Here is an 18,668-nt window from a genome sequence, read left to right as displayed (position 1 = left end):
AATATGAAATAAAGAAGTTGTACAGTCAAATGGCATAAATATCATGCAATCAATCTTTAGGTGCTTTGATAGCTACAGTCTGCACATGTATTCTATTACATGCTTTCTTGTACACTGAAGTGGCAAAGAAACTGGTATAGGCATGTGTATTCAAATACAGAGCGGAACTGATGACCTCAGCAGTTTGCTCCCAAGTACTTTTAAAAAAACAGAGATATGTAAACAGGCAGAATACGGTGCTGCAGTCATCAATACCTATATAAGACAACAAGTGCCTAGTGCAGTTGATACATCAGTTACTGCTGCTACAATGGCAGGTTATCAAGATTTAAGTGAGTTTAAACACGGCCTTATAGTTGGCCCATGAGTGATGGGACACAGCATCTCTGAGATTGCAATGAAGTGGGGATTTTCCCATATGACCATTTCATGAGTGTACCATGAATATCAGGAATCCCGTAAAACATAAAATCTCCAACATTGCTGTGGCCAGAAAGAGATGCTGCAAGAACAGGACCAATGATGGCTGAAGAGAATCATTCAATGTGACAGAAGTGCAACTCTTCTGAAAATTGCTGCAGATTTCAATGCTTGGCTATCAACAAGTGTCAGCATGCAAACCATTCAACAGAACGTCATTGATATGGACTTTCGGAGCCAAAGGTCCACTCATGTACCGTTGACGACTGCACTACATAAAGCTTTATGCCTCGCTTGGTCCCGTCAGCACCAACATTGGACTGCTGATGACTGGAAACATGTTGCCTGGTTGGACCAGTCTCATTTCAAATTGTATTGAGGAGATGGATGTATAAGGGTATGGAGACAACCTCATGAATCCATGGACCCTGCATGTAAGCAGGAGACTGTTCAAGCTGGTGGAGGATCTGTAAGGGTGAGGGGTGTGTGCAATTGGAGTGATATGGGACCCCTGATACCTGTAGATATGACTCTGACAGGGTACATGTATGTAAGCATCCTGTCTCATCATCAGCATCCATTCATGTCCATTGTGCATTCTGATGGACTTGGTCCACTCCAGCAGGACAATGCGACACCCTACACACCCAGAATTGCTACAGAGTGGCTCCAGGAACACTCTTCTGAGTTTAAACACTTCCGCTGGCCACTAAACTTCACAGACATGAACTTTATTGGGCATATATGGGATGCCTTGCAACGTGCTGTTCAGGAGAGATCTCCACCTCCTCATAATCTTACAGATTTATGGACAGCCCTGCAGGATTTGTGGTGTCATTTCCTTCCAACAGTATTCCAGACATTAGTCGAATCCATGCCATGTTGTGTTGTGGCACTTCTGCGTGCTCGCAGGGGCCTTACACGATATTAGGCAAGTGTACCAGTTTCTTTAGCTCTTCAGCGTATGTGGTAAGGTAGAAACAGTGTCATGAATATGTACACAACTACATGATGTGAAACAGTTGAATTTTAATCAAAGAATGATAAATTATTGCTGAATACAACTGTGGTGGTAGCAGAAAGTGCCCCAATTGGTGAAGCACATCACAAATTAGTTTCTTCATTGTTCGCTGGATATTTAACCAAGTTTTAAAAAAACAGATGAAGTACAAAAAATAAACTGCCTCCATGTCACTATCAAATTAGATATAGGTAAAGTGGGTTTGAGTATTATTTTATACATTGTGAAAAAGTGGTAGGGATGAATGGGAAGCTGATGGAACTTCAGGAACTTTAAAACACACACACACAAAGTAAATCTTTACTAAGTGAATGATAAATTATTGGCAGAAAGTTGCCATGGTTATGAAACAAACCTTCAGGTGTGATGAATAACTACAAAAGTTACAGTACATTATAAGATACTGAAACCCAATCTACAAATATTCCAGTCAAAATCTGTTAGCCAAAATAGTTGTCAACAGCCAGAAGGCATTTACAGTAATTGTTCAAATTAGATGCCTCCTTTTCCACTTGACCTCGCCTCACTAACTCTGGTTCAAGTGCAGGCACGCCAGTAATAAGTTCTGTTATATGTTCCAACCATGCTGGGTTTACATGAACAACATCAAAAGCAACCGCTCTTTGCAGGTATGTATGTGTCTCATAGACAAGATACTTCCCATAAAGAAGATTATACTGAGATGACAAAGGCATGAGATACCTCCTAATATCAAGTTGGACTTCTTTTTGCATGATGTAGTGCAGCAACTCAACATGGCATGGACAAGTTGTTGGAAGTCGCCTGCAGAAATACTGAGCCATGCTGCCTCTATAGCCATAATTGCGTAAGTGTTACTGGTGGAGGATTTTGTGCACAAACTGATCTCTTGACTATGTCCAATAAATGTTCAATGGGATTCGTGTCAGGTGGTCTGTGTGACCAAACCACTTGCTCAAATTGTCTAGAATGTTCTTTGAAAGCAATTGCAAACAACTGTGGCCAAGTGACTTGGTGCATCGTCATCCATAAAAATTCCATTGTTGTTTGGGAACATGAAATTCACGAATGGCTGCAGATGGTCTCTAAGTAGCCAAACATAACCATTTCCAATCAATGATTGGTTCAGTTGGACCAGAGGACTCAGTCCAGACCATGTAAACACAACCTACAAGATCATGGAGGCACCACCAGGTTGCCCAGTGCCTTGTTGACAACTTGGGTCCATTGCTTTGCAGGATATGCACTGCAAGCCAACTCTACCATCAGCTCTTACCACCTGAAATCAGTACTCATCTGACCAGGCCACGGTATTCAAGTCACCTAGGATCCAACCAATATGGTCATGAGCCCAGGAGAGGCACTGCAGACGATTTCGTGCTGTTAGCATAGGCACTCACATTGGTCATCTGCTGCCACAGCCCATTAACACAAAATTTCGCCACACTGTCCTAATAGATATGTTTGTTGTACATACCACATTGATTTCTGGAGTTATTTCAGACAGTGTTGCTTGTCTATTAGCACTGACAACTCTATGCAAACACTGTTCCTCGTGGTCGTCAAGTGAAGGCCATCAGACACTGCATTGTCTGTGGTAAGAGATAATGCCTGAAATTTGGTATTCTCAGCACACACTTGACACTGTGGATCACAGAATACTGAATTTCCTAACAATTTCTGAAATCGAGTGTCCCATGCATCTAGCTCCACCTATCATTCTGCATTCAGTGTCTGTTAATTCTTGTCATATGACCATAATCACATTGGAAACGTTTTCACATGAATCACCAGAGTACAAATGCCAGCTCTGCCAATGCATTGCCCTGTTATAGCTTGTGTACGTGAGACTACCGCCATCTGTATATGTGCATATCACTATCCCATGACTTTTGTCACCTCAGTGTAAATCAAATTAAGATACAGAGGTAAAAACACTGAACAAACAATAGAACCTTCTACTCTTGTTCTGTTTTTATGACGAGTCCAGAAAATATGGGCATCATGTACAAATTGAGGAGAAGCTCTCTTTGTGGAAGCAACATGTGTCAATAAACAGGAAAGGAACCACCTCCCAATAACTCAGAATTCATGTCATTCACAAATTCAGGTTACACCTTTCCTGTTAATTGATCTGCTCCTTTAGCTACAGCAAACCTCCACTGTTGAATCCTCACAACTGTGCCATAGTGGTTTTTATCAGTCCCTCTGCAACTGTTGCAATTGTCAAGTGCCTCATCTCTATAGAAGCAGGCACGAGATTGAGATTGCACAATGTATTTGTGTGTCAAGTACTGACTTTGTATAACATTTGGCCCAAAGCCAGCTGGATTTAAGGTATGATATGGACACCCTGTGGACTGTTGAGGTGTTTCTGCTTTTCTTACAATTCAGTTGGGCACATCCATTTCACATGCAAATTCAAAATGGTTCAAATGGCTCTGAGCACTATGGGACTTAACATCTATGGTCATCAGTCCCCTAGAACTTAGAACTACTTAAACCTAACTAACCTAAGGACATCACACAACACCCAGTCATCACGAGGCAGAGAAAATACCTGATCCTGCCGGGAATCGAACCCGGGAACCCGGCGTGGGAAGCGAGAATGCTACCGCACGACCACGAGCTGCGGACCACATGCAAATGATCAAGTGCATGTTGGCAACTGTCATCCACTCATTCAAGTGCTATTTCTGCACACTCACGACCCCTCCCCCACCTCTTGCTCTTCTTTCAAGACATTGCAGATGCAATTTCCAGGTTTCTCATAAATATTAATGAAGACTAGCAAAATTTGGTACACTTTGGGTATTGCCCATATGGATGGCCAGTCATCAGTTTAAACCCAAACACAGTGATCCATTTTTATTGCTAAATATGTGACACACTGATACTAAGATCATTTGATTTCCTTCAGAACAGTGTGTTGAATGTGAAATGTGTGTGTGCAGGTGGCAGCATATAGCATACTCCTCTCACATAGAATGAAGGGGGCTACCGAAGTTAGCATTCCCATCCTATAAACAGATCATTATCTGCATTGTCAAAGTCACTCATTACATGACACAATGCAGAGAGGATCGTAATTTCATCCACAGCATTGGCACACAGTCTGGTGATAAGAAACCATGTGTCACCAGTCACCGTGTAACGCCGGAAATGCATATCCTCCTATTTCCATCTATTTTACCATAATTTTTTCCTTATTTTGTTACCTAAAGATATAACATTTCTGTGTCTTTATATATTGTAATTGTTTTAATATATATATATATATATATATATATATATATATATATATATATATATATATATATATATATATATATATATATATATATATATATATATATATATGTCGATGTATAATTGGTTTGTTTTGTAAATATTATTTGTATTTTACGCTGGGTCTTTCCTAGGGAAAACTATGCTATCGAACGAATACATCGATAGGTCGTGTGAAGAACGAAAGTGTGTAGGATCTTTGGTAGTGTTAACTCTGCTGCGTGGAGCGCGGGCAGCGAGGGGAGTCTGGCTGGGGTAGTGCAGTGGAGCAGGTGCGTTGTGTGACGCTCCCGCGAGTTGCCGCGCTTTCGGGGTTTGGCAGCGTGTAATTGCGCTCGACTTGCTATGATAGTTTCGGACATGGTGTCGCAGACGGGAAGCGTTAGCTGGCACACATCAAGAGCCTGTTTCGGCTGGAGACCGTGTCGAGAAGAAGGCGTGTCAACATCCAGCTTCTGCAACAGCAACGGCCGACAATGAGTGACTGTCGCCACCTCCTCGATCGACGGCTTCAAACCTTCAATCAACCAACAAGGAAGACTGGAAGCACGTAAAGTTTCAGAACTGTATGGCAGACCTCAGTTTTTAAAATTGTTGCATCACAAAATTACAGCAACTTAGCATGAACCTTTGTTGCTCATTGTCCCAATTGCATTGCCAAGCAGGGTCCCTTCCTTTTCCGAAATGAACCCGAGTGTCGTTAAAATTCAAACGCCAGCATTAAAATAATATAATTCAATTTCACTGCCTTAATTTCAAAGTTCAGTTAAATTATTTATAGCTGGCTACAATATTTAGATTACACGAGCACAAATTAAGAGTGCGAGTTTTGTTAGCATATTTTAGCTTACCTGTGACTGCAGCTCAGCTTGGTACGTACTAAATTTTACTATTGTTAATTGTTCAGAATCATTTAATTCAAGTTCGAAGTTAAATCTCTTATTTCTAAATTGCGTAGATTCAAGTAGCTTTTGAAACAATTGTTGAGGTAGCCCAAGACTAACTGTATTTTACTGAATTTCAATATGCTTCAGAAACAAAGCTCACTATTAATTTCAGTCACTAAATTAACTTTCAATTTTCTGGTTTTATTAATTCTTTTGCTAAATTAAGTCAGAGTGTAGCGAAATTTATTACTTCTGACAAACTTTCAGTTTTCACACTACACGTGTCAACCTTCAGTTGCCATGCTTCTAGTGCTAATTATATGTGTAATAACCATTCTTTTTCAGTTACTATAGTAATTGTCCTTAGGACTGGCGACCGTAATTTCCCCCAAATCTCACAATATCTAATTACCACTGGTTAACTGTTGATGTAACGGCCGCACATTTACTTTCTTTATTAACTTTACCCCTTTTCAAAATTAATTTCCACCAGTTTCATTTGCATTTTTCCTTTCATTTAGATGTAACCCTTTCCTCCCTCTTTAACGAGAAATTAACTTCGGTGACGATTGCTATTCCCAAATTTCCATTAGGTACACACGGTTTAAATTTTCACTGTCATTAAGGTCGATAAGTGAGGGGGAGGTTACAACCCTCCCATCGCAATACTAAAGCTGATAACAGAAATGTCTTTGCCCACCATGATTTGAATCAGCTGTCATCAAGTAATGTGCTATCACTCTGATGTGTGACCTCAACTGCAGAAGCAAGTTTCTACACGGATGATTGTGATGCCTCAACATTTCAACTTCCTTACTTCTTCCATAAACTTGTCTATATACAAATATCTTGTCATTAAGTCCTCAAGACTGTAGTCCATTTCACTTCTCATATTGTATGATAGTGATAATTCCACAATGTAGAGTAACATACGGTTATTACCTTGACATCAGAACATTGGTTGATGCACCTGGTGCTGCTCATTTTTACTACTCCTCCATTGTAATTATCTAAACACAATTACCTATTTTGCTAGTTATTGAGTGACGAATATTGTTACTAGCTACTGGCTGCTCCAACTATTTTGACTTACAATTATGGGCCCTGATCTTTTCTGGATACAGGTTAGTTATTTTATTACTTTTTTCTTCTCTGTTATTCCTAAAAGGACACTGCATTATCACAAAAATTACTGTGTATTTTATGTACAGCAGATTTAATACATTTATCATCAGTTTACGGACTGGAATTGATGTCTGTCAGAAACAGTATAGTTCTGATAGGATAAAATCATTCATACTTGAATGAGCAGTTAATATTACCCTCCTAACTACTTACATTAGCATACATATATTCAAATTGTTTTCTTTAATGGTACAACAAAATGGTGGAACATACCCTACGATAAGTCTCACGATGATGCAGCCTAGTGTCTTCAGCTTTCTGCAACCTTTCCTTCTGTTTCTGGTCAAGTGTTTGCTGCCAAATGAGCATTTCAGTTTCCATCTGTCGATGTGCAGCCTCAATCTCAGAACGATGTCTTGCAGCACTTAAACTTCTTTCACTTATTCCACTCATCTTTAAACACAAACAAATACACATTAATTTTGTATCCAAAGAGTTGTTTTGTGTTGGTTTACATAATTTACCTCACCTCACCACCTATATCCAGACCTGATGTACATGCATGAATCTGTCAGGTTGGGCGCAGGAGTAAAATTGTTCCCGGTTGCATCTAGCTGCTTGCTGCGACTGCCAACAGCCAACAACCACATTTCTGTAGCCAGAAGTGAGAGAAAGTACTACTCATTGACTCAACTGCGCATGCGCATGAGCCCACTCGTAACAGCTAAAATGAATCTAAATGTAAACAGTTGTGATGTCACACTCATGGGAGGCAATTTGTTGTTATGAAGCATCGCATACTCTCTCTAAAGTCTTTGACACATTTTGCTGTTGGCAGACACTTGTACGAGCACCTTGTTTTGTTGTTGTATATGGTGCATTTCCTTTGCAATTTAAGTTTTATTTTCGTTTTTTTTCTCTAGTTCATGTCTTATTGCTGCAGTATTATACTGCAGTAGCAGGATATAGTAATATCCTTTGTTAGAGTATCGGTTCTTACGAGTCAAAATTACAAAAAATTAACTGAAAACTTAAACAATGAAAAATTCCCGGAATTCTAAAAAATTTCTTAATTTTTCCTGGTTTTCTCCCGGATTAAAAAATTCCCGGGTTTTTCCCGGATCTCCCGGTTGTCCCGGGTCGTATACACCCTGTCGTTATCATACCTGGTGTTACCCATTCTTTCTTTACTTTTTTCTCTGCTTGACTCAAAGCTGCCTTTTTGATCCCATTTTTAAAATGATCCCATCTTCCTTCTGTGCATTCCGTTTCCTGTCCTTGCATCATGATTTCACAATATGCATTCTCTAGTTTTTCACAATCTTGTCTTTCAGTTTCTCAAAGTTAATGTGCTCTCTTTTCTGTCCTTTCTAGGTTCTTTTCAATTTAACTAGAACCTCAGCTATTACTAATATACGATCTGAATAAATATCTGCTCCTGGATAGCTTTTGACACTCTTTGGGCAATTTTGGTATCTTTGTTGTATCATTATGTAACCAATTTGATACCTTCTGTTGTCAACTCGAGATATCCAAGTATACTGTCGTCTTTTGTGGTTATCAAATAGAGTATTTCCAACTACCATGAAATTTTCATTGCAGTATTCCAACAATCTTTACCCTCTCTCATTTCTTTCTCTCAGTCCAGATTTTCTCAGAGCTTTTCCTTTTGGTCCTTCGCCAACTACCGCATTCCAATCACCCATCATAACAATACATGCATTTCTTTTCTCTCTCTCTGTTAAGTTTTCTGTGTTCTCATAACATTCTTCTACCTCTTCATCTGAATGATTACTTGCAATCAATTAATAAGTTAAATTAGACTTCCATACATTTAAAGAAAATTTCTTATCATAGGTGAGTGGCTGATTTCCTGACAAGATGTCACAGACAGTTTCCACTAGGTAACTCAGTACATGTATAAACAATGGTTTGGAGTGATGCAGTTGCAACCACAGGATATCACTTTAGTTTCAGATTGGCCACTATATACAAGTTATATATCAATACATTCTGCTCATCTGAAAAATAGAACAATATTAGCCTTTACCAACATGACAAATTACACAGCCTCAAACAAATTCACTGAAATGAACACTTCCTTGCTGTATGGCGACCCAAAGTAGGACTTTCAGGTAAAACCTGAATGTACATGCCCCAATTACCTTAAATAAATGACAACCTTATTACACAAGGTACTCTTTACACAATGGTGCATACTCTTCATAACAAAACTCAGTTTAGAGCTCAGCACTTAATTTAAAATCACTTAACTAAAAAATTTTAGGAAACTAATTGAATTAATAACTGCAAAACTATTCTTATGCAATTATTCAGTTTCACACTACGCATCCAATGAATCCAGCAATATTACAAAACATTGACAGGACAAAAAAACTCATGGAAGTAAAACTGTACTACAACCTATGGCATAAGAGTAACGTATAACCACTTACAGTCTGTCCCTGAGCACAAGTACAGGCCAGAATATTCAAACAGCAAATGCAATGGGCAGTAAGCTTACCAATGAAATGGTGCCATCTACAGGGTGAAAAGTATTTAAACCAACAAACTCTGGGAGGTTGTAGGGGACATCAAAACAAATATTTTTCTCTAATGTCATTTTTTCCTTTGAGGATTATTTAAACCAGTGGAGGTAATATTATGCTCTTCAGTTGTTAGAGGCCGTATTACGATCTTCAGTTCTTAGAGGGCGTATTACGCTCTTCAGTTGTAGGCAACTGCTGTCAACCAGTGCAGTAATGCTTTGTCTCTGTTTACTAATGGATCAATACACCTGGAGTGAGTACACTGATATGGTTGGTGCATACTACATAGCACACCACAGCAGACGAGCTGTTCAGCGGGTTTATCAACAACAATATCCTAATTGCCGTATCCCGCATCATACGACCTTTGTTGATGTGTACCAACGTCTGCGTGAGACCGGGTCATTTAGCAGATTACCTGGACAGGGACGCCGTCGCACGGCAAGAACGCTGCAATTTGAGGAAGTTGCTGGAAGATGTCCCACTCCCTACAAGACAACACATGTGGTTCCAACACGATGGGGCGCTGGCACGTCTCAGTCGTTGTGTGCGTCGATTCCTGGACCGACGGTTCCCAGAAACATGGATTGGTAGAGATGGTCCTGTATCATGGCCTGCTTGATCCCCAGATATGTCTCCTCTGGACTTTTTTGTGTGGGGAGAGATGCGCAACCTTGTTTAGGCAACTCCTGTTGCATCAGAAGAGGATCTGGTTGCTTAGATAGCAGCAGCAGCAGGAGCAATTCAGGATACTCCTGGGGTTTTTGCCCGTGTTGGACAGAACATGATCCGACAGTGTAACCTTTGTTTACGTGTCAATGGAGGCATTTTTGAAAATCTACTGTAATTGAAATTGGGTTGTGTTAATGTGTTGTCTCTTGGTCATAAAAAAATGGAAAAGTGTTTGTTGGTTTAATTAATTTGCCACCAGGTAAATCTTCCTCTACCAGTTTAAATACTCCTCATAGGAAAAAATGACACTAGAGAAAAATATTTGTTTTGACCTCCCAGAGTTTGTCGGTTTAAATACGTTTCACCCTGTATACACCCATCAGAGGCACCATATTACCATATGCCATCGAAGTGCCACTCACATGTTGCAGAAACAACTGAGCTTCTCTCTAGTTTCCCTTGTGCTGTCAATAAATGCAATCCATTCAAGCTGGTCATAAATCCAAATTACAATGCCACAATGAAACAGAACACCCAGTACATTTCATCTCAGATTGAGTCCACCACTTCACCTATCTGTTGGACAAACTAGCCAACCACAGGTGGCAGTAACTGTTTTCTCAAGCCATTAATTGTTTACAAGCTCGCACCAACTGCCTGCCTCACCCTCTCCAGGGCCAGCACTCTGCAACTACTCACAGGTGGTGCTCGTGTCATGGCAATGCACTGGCCACAAGACATGCTGCGTAGTGGCACACTACAGTTGTTCTCTTAAAACAACATTCAGAAATGGTTAGAGCTGCAGAAGAAACAAATGCAGATGTTTGTAGACTCTGATGGTTACTGGTTTGAGGGTGACCACCTTTAATTTTATGTATTTGGTAAGTACATAAATCAGAAGCTTTACTGCCATTTCTTATGAGTAAGTCCCCATACACAAAATTTTCCAGTGGAGCAAAATGAAACATCTGTTGCAAACTGCTCATTCACTGCCACTGACTTGATTAACATATTACAGCACAAGGACATTTAAGTGCTAACACACCATGACAAACAGTTCAATAGAAATGCAAGCAAAGTCACTTTTTTAGTGTGAACTTACAAAGTATGCTTTTACAAGAACATCCTGACTCATAAAATGAATTTTATTTTATGCTCATGACTGAATGGGAATTACATTTTTTCTGTCTGTTTTAATTCTTAAATTATTGTTCTCAAAATGGGTATTTATGTTGTCAAGAAAATTCTGTATGTATCTACTTAAACTAGCAGCACTGTCTGCCGAGAAGATACAAGATGTATCATCAGCATACATAGTAATTAGATGGTTACTGTCCAGAGTATCTGGACACATATTTCCGTGAACTGAGATATAAACAGTCCAGTAACTGCACTGTGCATGAAGTGAATACACAAATAGGAGAAATAGTTGCAAAATGAACCAATCACATTTAGTAGAATACCTTTCTTTCTTCAGCAATTTTCTTTCGCATGGCTGCCCTCTCCTCTTTTTCCATAATGCTCCTCTCAAGCCGCAATTGTGATTTGCGAAGACTGAGCTTTGTTTCTTCCAACTTTCTAGCATTTTCAGCACTTTCAATGCGACGTTTTTCAGCCAATAACTCTTTCTGGAACTGAGCTTGCTCATTTGTATACTGAAACAATAGTAACACACCATAAAGAACACCTACAGCAAAAAGCATTACTGTGCAGCTAATACTGATGATTTTATATAGAGGAAACAAAAATTATTTCATTCAGCACAAGCTTTATACATTTTTGTGGATTTTACATCAATATTCTTAGGATTTAAATCACTTTTACACCAATCAAAAAGATATATTCTTAAAATTTACATTTCATACTTCCCAATTTATTCAGGTAACATTTAAAATTCATTTATTTTTGAGCACACTAACCTGTGTTTTCCCCCCAAAAGATTATTTACATAAAAAATTAAAGCTGTCATCACCCCAAAGCTTGGTTGGTACTCCATGGTTCTTTGCTAAGCACAGTCCTAATGGAACTGGTAAATCCTTCCCCTCCTCCAATCTGACAAATAGTTACAGGCAAGATCTACACTTCAACACAGTGACTGAAGTATGATGAAACTTGAATTTTTTATATTTGAGAAGCATTGCCACATGCAAAGGTCACAGTAACAACAGAAAACAACAGAAAACAACACAGGAACAATTATGTGAAACAATGTACTGGTATCTTCTATAGAACAATCAATGAGGCTATTAAAAATGTGGCTTGTGCAAGAAATCTACCCAAAGCTATACTCACTTTCTGACAACCTAAGAAAAACCAGTTTCATTCAGTTTTGGTTTAGCCAAGAAGATTCAAAGGAGTTTGTAGTAACATAAAAGTTACCAGCAATTAGAAAACTTTTATTAAGGTTCTGGGTCTTCATTTAAAATACACTTCAAACATCACATACTTCAGACTGTCAAGATTAACTTGGCTGTTTTCGCTTTATAAATACTTTTAAGGCAGCCTATTCTTTTTGTGTACACTCCATCAAGTCCTAGGAAACTATTTTACAGGAAAACTTGTGAACTACCTTTGTGATTGGTCATAAATTTCCCCTGACACTTCATCAATAGGCTGTGTTGATGCCACCGGAGAATTGCTCTGGCAGGTATGTCACACAAGGAACTGCTGTTTGAATAAAGCACTTACTTGTACTAAACCTTGTGCTGACATTGGTCTGCTTTTAGTGACATACATAGCCCTCAATTTCTTACTCCATGTCCCTTGTAGATGTTCCACTTATTGGATTAACATAACATTCTTAGCATATAGGCAACTAATGGGTTATGCTGTTATCATCCTGAATAATAAAAAGAGATGTCACTGACTGATATTTTTCAAGGCAGCTAATTGTGCTGTCCTACTGCACTGAAAAATTTGCACTAAACTCTCTTTCCTTCATCTATACTGATCATCACTTCAGTTACATATGTGATACAAAATTCCCTTGTAATGTGGCATAATTACATAGTATCTTTCCTCAAATTATGCTCATAAGTTGATCATAGGTGACACAAAGTGTCCCACATGAAACCCACACCAGGACTGACTTCTTAGCACATTAAATTTCAGTATTAGATTTTTGACAATTTTCATGTCAACTTCAGCTGCTTCTGACTAGACAACACACCTAAAATTGTTTCACAAATGTTTTACTTTTAAGGTAATTAAAAGCAGAATTAATAAAAGAAATTTCTAAGATGATTTAACCTTTTGCTCTATTTTGTTGTTCCTTCTGCTGTTCAAACTGCAAGCTAATTCCACCCTCTTACTACTAGCTCCAACAGCCCTTATGATGAGGAAAAGTAGCCCTTACTCCACTACAGTCTGCTACTGCACTATTTGTTGCAACTGATGATGCCTGTGCATGACTACCAGTGGGAATGGCCACTTTCTGCCCAGAAAATATTTTAATACTAACGAGGTCATGACCCTTGTTAATGAATAGGAGAACTTCATCTCACAGAAAATGCTGGAAACCATGATTTTTATGTACCAGTCAGTTGCTGCCACATGTCTATGCATGTGTATCTCCTGCACGCTCTGTCGCGAGTACTTTGCTGTGTCATTATGTTTGAGTGAGTGCGTGGAGCAGACGTGTATAGTGACTAGTTGAATGCAATACAAAATGGTGCTCACGATCAAACAACACATGTAAATTGTTGAATTTTACGTGAGCCAAGATTCGTGGGGGGAAAAAAATATATGTGCGGAAATGTTTGCACAAGAGTTTAAGACTGGAAATGTTTTGTAAAAATCTCCAGTAAAGTCTGCAGCACAAAACATGTGTCAAAATAATGTGAAGTGGGCTCTGTAGTGAATAAAAACCATAACTATCTGAAGAGAGATCAAATAGCTGAAAACATTACTCGAATGGAGGAAACAATGAAACAAAATCTGATGAAATCTCAATGCCATTTTTCTGTGCAAGTTGGAATTAATAAATCATCATATTGAAATATTGTCAAAAAGGACCTACACCTATATCCTTACAAATCTACAGTTGTACACAAGTTAAAGCATCCAGGCAACTTTTTCATGTTGAGTTCTACTGATGGATTCTGAGTGAAGTGGCATCAGAACTTCTGAATCCTCAGTTTTTCATTTCTTATTGTAGTGCCTGGTTCATCTTGTCAGTGTATTGAACTCACAGAACGTGCACCATTATGCCCCAGAAAATCTTCACCAGTACTTTGAAGAGCCATTGCACAATCTCAAGGTCAATGTTTGGTGCAACATGGCTGTGTCCATATCACAAGATGATTTTTTTTACCAAACTGCTAATTGGTATGTTGAGAGAATGTTTTATCCCCATGTCAAACAACTCACAGAAGTTGAATGACTTTATGGATGTTTTCAGCAGAATGGAGCAAGAGCACTACCTCAACAACCTTGTCACAAGGGCAAAAGTTGTTCAATGAGGACAGGACAATCAGCAGAGGCAGTGCAATCTCCTAGCCACCTTAACTACTTCACCTCTCTCCCTGTGATTTTTACCTGTGGGGCAAAACGGCAAGGTGTACTCAAATAAGACTGATCAACAAAAAAATTTTCATGGACGGAAATGGATATGTTTCTTATGCATTTTGACCCTGCATTCCCCCCCCCCCCCCCCCCCCCACACACACACACGCACGGAGCATGAATATGTTATTTGTTTATGTAGCACCCTCAGTTTTAAAAATACTTAATTACACAAGACTGATTATAAAAATCAAATAGATAGATTTCTTAAGAAATGACTTTATGGATGTTTTCAGCAGAATGGAATTATTGCCATGCTCTTGATGCGACTACCAGAAACTTTTAATCTTTTATAACATATCAACAGTGCATGTGACTCATTGTTAGCCGGCCGCGGTGGCCGTGCGGTTCTAGGCGCTGCAGTCTGGACCCGCGGGACTGCTACGGTCGCAGGTTGAAATCCTGCCTCGGGCATGGACGTGTGTGATGTCCTTAGGTTAGTTTGGTTTAAGTAGTTCTAAGTTCTAGGGGACTGATGACCTAAGATGTTAAGTCCCATAGTGCTCAGAGCCATTTGAACCATTTGACTCATTGTTTGTTGCTCCTGAAGACCATGTTCTTATGAGTCATGAGGACATCCTTCCTTTGTTTGGCTGTGCATTCACAAGTGTGAATAGTACAATCTAAATATACCTTGTGCTGAGTGTTTTGTTTTGTTTTAGTGGTGCATTTTCTGTCTGTGTTTGTACAATGTCATGTGTATCTTTAAACCTCCCAAATAATGTTTGCTACATCTTTGGGTGGTACACTATTAAATCATGCAGATGACAAGTGACACCCATAGCGAAGAAATTGTACGATCTTTATTTTGGATGCAACTTAGATGATCAGGAGCAAAAATTGGCACCACATATTGTTTGTGTGAACTGTTCATCTTGTCTTAAAGGTTGGGTGAAAAAAAAAGGTAAAGTTGCAATGCCTTTTGCTATTCTGATGATCTGGAGGGAAACTACCAATCACGTAGATAACTGCTATTTCTGCATGTTTAAAATAACAGGGTGAAGGGCAAGGATAGAAAGACTAAAAAGTATCCCTCCCTAAAGTTAGCTATTCAGCCCATACCGAATGGTTCTTCCTTACCTGACCCTGTTCTTCCAGACATGTGGTCATTGTAAGTTGAAACCAAGGTTGAATCTAGTACAGATGTGGAGAATGCAAGCTCTGATCTTAATTATGAAGAAATGATGCCACATTTCCTGACACAAAATGATCTGAATAACTCATTAGGAACCTCAATCTTTCTTAGGCAAAAAGCTGAACTTTCAGGTTTGCGTCTGAAACAGTGCAATTTTCTAGACAAGGATGCTCAGGTTTGTTTCTTCTGACATCATCAGGCTACCTTTACATCGTCCTTTAACATGGAAGACTCACTCTGTTAGTGCAATGATGTGAATGGTCTGTTTAATGCTATGGGAATGAAACATGTATGAGCAGAATGGTGACCATTTGTTGACGGCTCCAAAACTAGCATCAAAGTGATGTTCCTTCACAACAGCAACATACATCCTGTGTTCCCATAGCTTATGCCACTATTTTGAAGGAAACATACAGCAATATGGAAGTTTTGTTGAATAAAATTCAGTGTAACAGCCACAAGTGGCAAATCCACATTGACTTCAAAGTAATTGGGATACGTGCAGGATTACAGTCTGTGTATACAAAGCATTGCTGTTTTCTTTGTGAATGGGATATCTGTGATTGGAAAAGTCATTATGACAGACAGATATTGCCTGCCCATACACAAATAGAACATGGTTGGAAGAATGTAGCAAACATTTCATTGGTGAATTTGTCACCACCATTTCACATAAATCTTAGACTTATGAAGTCATTTGTTGTTGCAGTGGACAAAGCTGGACCTGGTTTTATGTGCTTATGTCAGAAATTCCTTGTGTGAAGCCAAAGTGAAAGCACGGCGTTTGTTGGCCCTCAAATTAGACAACTTATTCATGATCTTGATTTTATCACAGCTTTTAGCCATCTTGAACTAGACTGCTGGAATTCTTTCAAAAAACTGTGTTCTGATTTCTTTGGAAACAAGAGAGCAGACTAGTGACATGTCAGTCAATGAACCACTACAGTCTTGCTGCAATCTCAGTTGCAACATGTAATTAAAACTGCAAATTCTACACATTTGGATTCTTTTCCTGCTGGTGCTCTTGGACAAGTCTCTGATGAACGTGGGGGAAGATTTCATCGGACCTTATGTACATTGGAGCAACACTATCAGGGGCAATGTGCAACAAGTATGATGATTGACTACTGTTGGGTACGACTGCTGGATAGTACTGACATACATGAGAGGCACAGCAAACATCCAAAAATAATTTAGGAACGTATGAAAACATATTTCATTAGCATTTCATGCTCTCTGTGTTGATAAATTATGCAAGTCTCACAGTTTGATAAATTGAGCATAAAGCTGCACCAATATCAACAGTGGCCATTTCCAGCATTTTCTGTGATGTTTGACAATGAGAGACAATCCCGCATCAGTATCACTGTAAATATTTTCTGGGCCAGTTTCATTTTGCCCACCCTGTATTATGCACACACAGTGACATCTTTGTGTACAGGAAATCAAATGATGTACAGATAATGCCAAAAGGTATCAAAAAGTTACATATCATTTTTCAAGCAAACCAGTATTTACAGAAGTACTGCCACTTTTCTGTAGATCACAATTAAAAAGTTGAAAGAATGTAATACTAACCAATTCACATGTCAAATAATCACATTATTATGATTTCATGGAGGTACTTCATCTAAACAAAGCTACTAACAACAAAATGCACAAAGCATTTCAGTAGTGAACTGAACAAAAGAGAGGAACAATTTTGGAAATGCCATATTTCATTCGTGCTCAGCTAGAGGTTCTTCTTGCCAAATATCACTGAGTGATACTGACATACTTTTTCTTGTACATATCTGTCATGTGCCATCAACATAGACTAGGAAATATCCATCTTGAATGCTTGTTCCAATATCTGTGCATAGTCACCCATTCCAGACACAGACAGTCTGCAAAAGTTGTTATTACAAACAAAATACTTTGATGTTAATTATTGTCTAAACTGATGAAAAAAAAATGGAAGATGTATTTCCATTCTCAGATTATCTGTACTTTCTGCAGAAAACATTTCTGTACACTCTGAAAAATTATCGTGTATGAGGTGAGTGTTTCTAGAACAAATCTCTTACTCAGCAACAGAGTGTGAACTGGTTTGAAACTCTCTGGCAGATTAATACTGTGTGCTGGACTGGAACTCAAACCAAGAACCTTATCTTTTGTGGGCAGTGCTCTTACTAGTGAAAGTTTCGAAAATAGAAGAGATTTACTGGTGGACTAAAAGCTGTGAGAGCATGGGACATGGATAGCTCAGTTGGTAAGAGCATTGCCGAAGAAAGGCAAGGTTCCCATCCAGTACACAATTTTAGTCTGTCAGGAAGTTTCAATCATTGTGCTGTTTTATTCATAAATGTCTACCTTGGTCATGGACACCACACAATTCATAATGACTGGTTTTGGCTTACAGCCATCATCAGATATATTATCATCACATATGTTACTAGCAGAAAAAAGCACTAACATGACAAAAATAAGATCAGTTGGCTGGAGGTGCTAAACGTCTGTAAAATCTAGGAATACATAAAAAATGTGGCTATCAATCATATATAACATTAAAGGTGTCCTGATACAAGTATCATCATGTTGCAGTCTATACACATAGATACATAGCAAGTACTGGTGACAGCCTGTGATTGTCCAGTACTTATATGAATATAACTATAGTCAGTAAAGGGCTCTAGTGCTGAGGTACATAAATGGTCAGAATCATGAACTCATTAGCTACATTTTTGTATAGTCACAATTAAAACAATTTCATATGGCAAAATGTGTGCCTGAGAATAAAACTTAAAACAAAATACAATGTGTAGAAATAACATCCATACTTAAAATCTGAATAAAATTTTTAAAATGTAACAACAAGTCTATTAATTGTTTTTAGCATAACAATGTAAATAACACAATGATGCATAAAAGTAATATAGGATTAGTTAATTAAAAAACCTTTCAGCATGACAAAGCAAATTAAGCATGATCTCCTGTAAAAATATAGTTAAAGAAATGAATATTTAATTAAAAGCCTTGACAGTCAATAA

General features: G+C 38.6%; 1 protein-coding gene across 7 annotated transcripts in view; it reads right to left on the bottom strand.

Annotated features, from left to right (window-relative positions):
- The window catches only part of LOC126249014 (coiled-coil domain-containing protein 177), a 280,978-nt gene that overhangs the window by 35,888 nt on the left and 226,422 nt on the right, over positions 1-18,668 (bottom strand). For all 7 annotated transcript variants that reach the window (XM_049950607.1, XM_049950605.1, XM_049950608.1 and 4 more), the window contains 2 exons: positions 11,405-11,596; positions 6,994-7,173 (listed from right to left, as the gene is read on the bottom strand). In XM_049950607.1, the coding sequence (XP_049806564.1) occupies positions 6,994-7,173; positions 11,405-11,596 (372 nt within the window). The remainder of the gene's footprint in view (positions 1-6,993; positions 7,174-11,404; positions 11,597-18,668) is intronic.

Source organism: Schistocerca nitens, chromosome 3 (assembly GCF_023898315.1).
Source record: "Schistocerca nitens isolate TAMUIC-IGC-003100 chromosome 3, iqSchNite1.1, whole genome shotgun sequence".
In the NCBI taxonomy this organism is placed as follows: domain Eukaryota; kingdom Metazoa; phylum Arthropoda; class Insecta; order Orthoptera; family Acrididae; genus Schistocerca; species Schistocerca nitens.
Note: the sequence above shows the minus strand (reverse complement) of the source record. Positions and strands in the feature narration are given on the sequence as shown.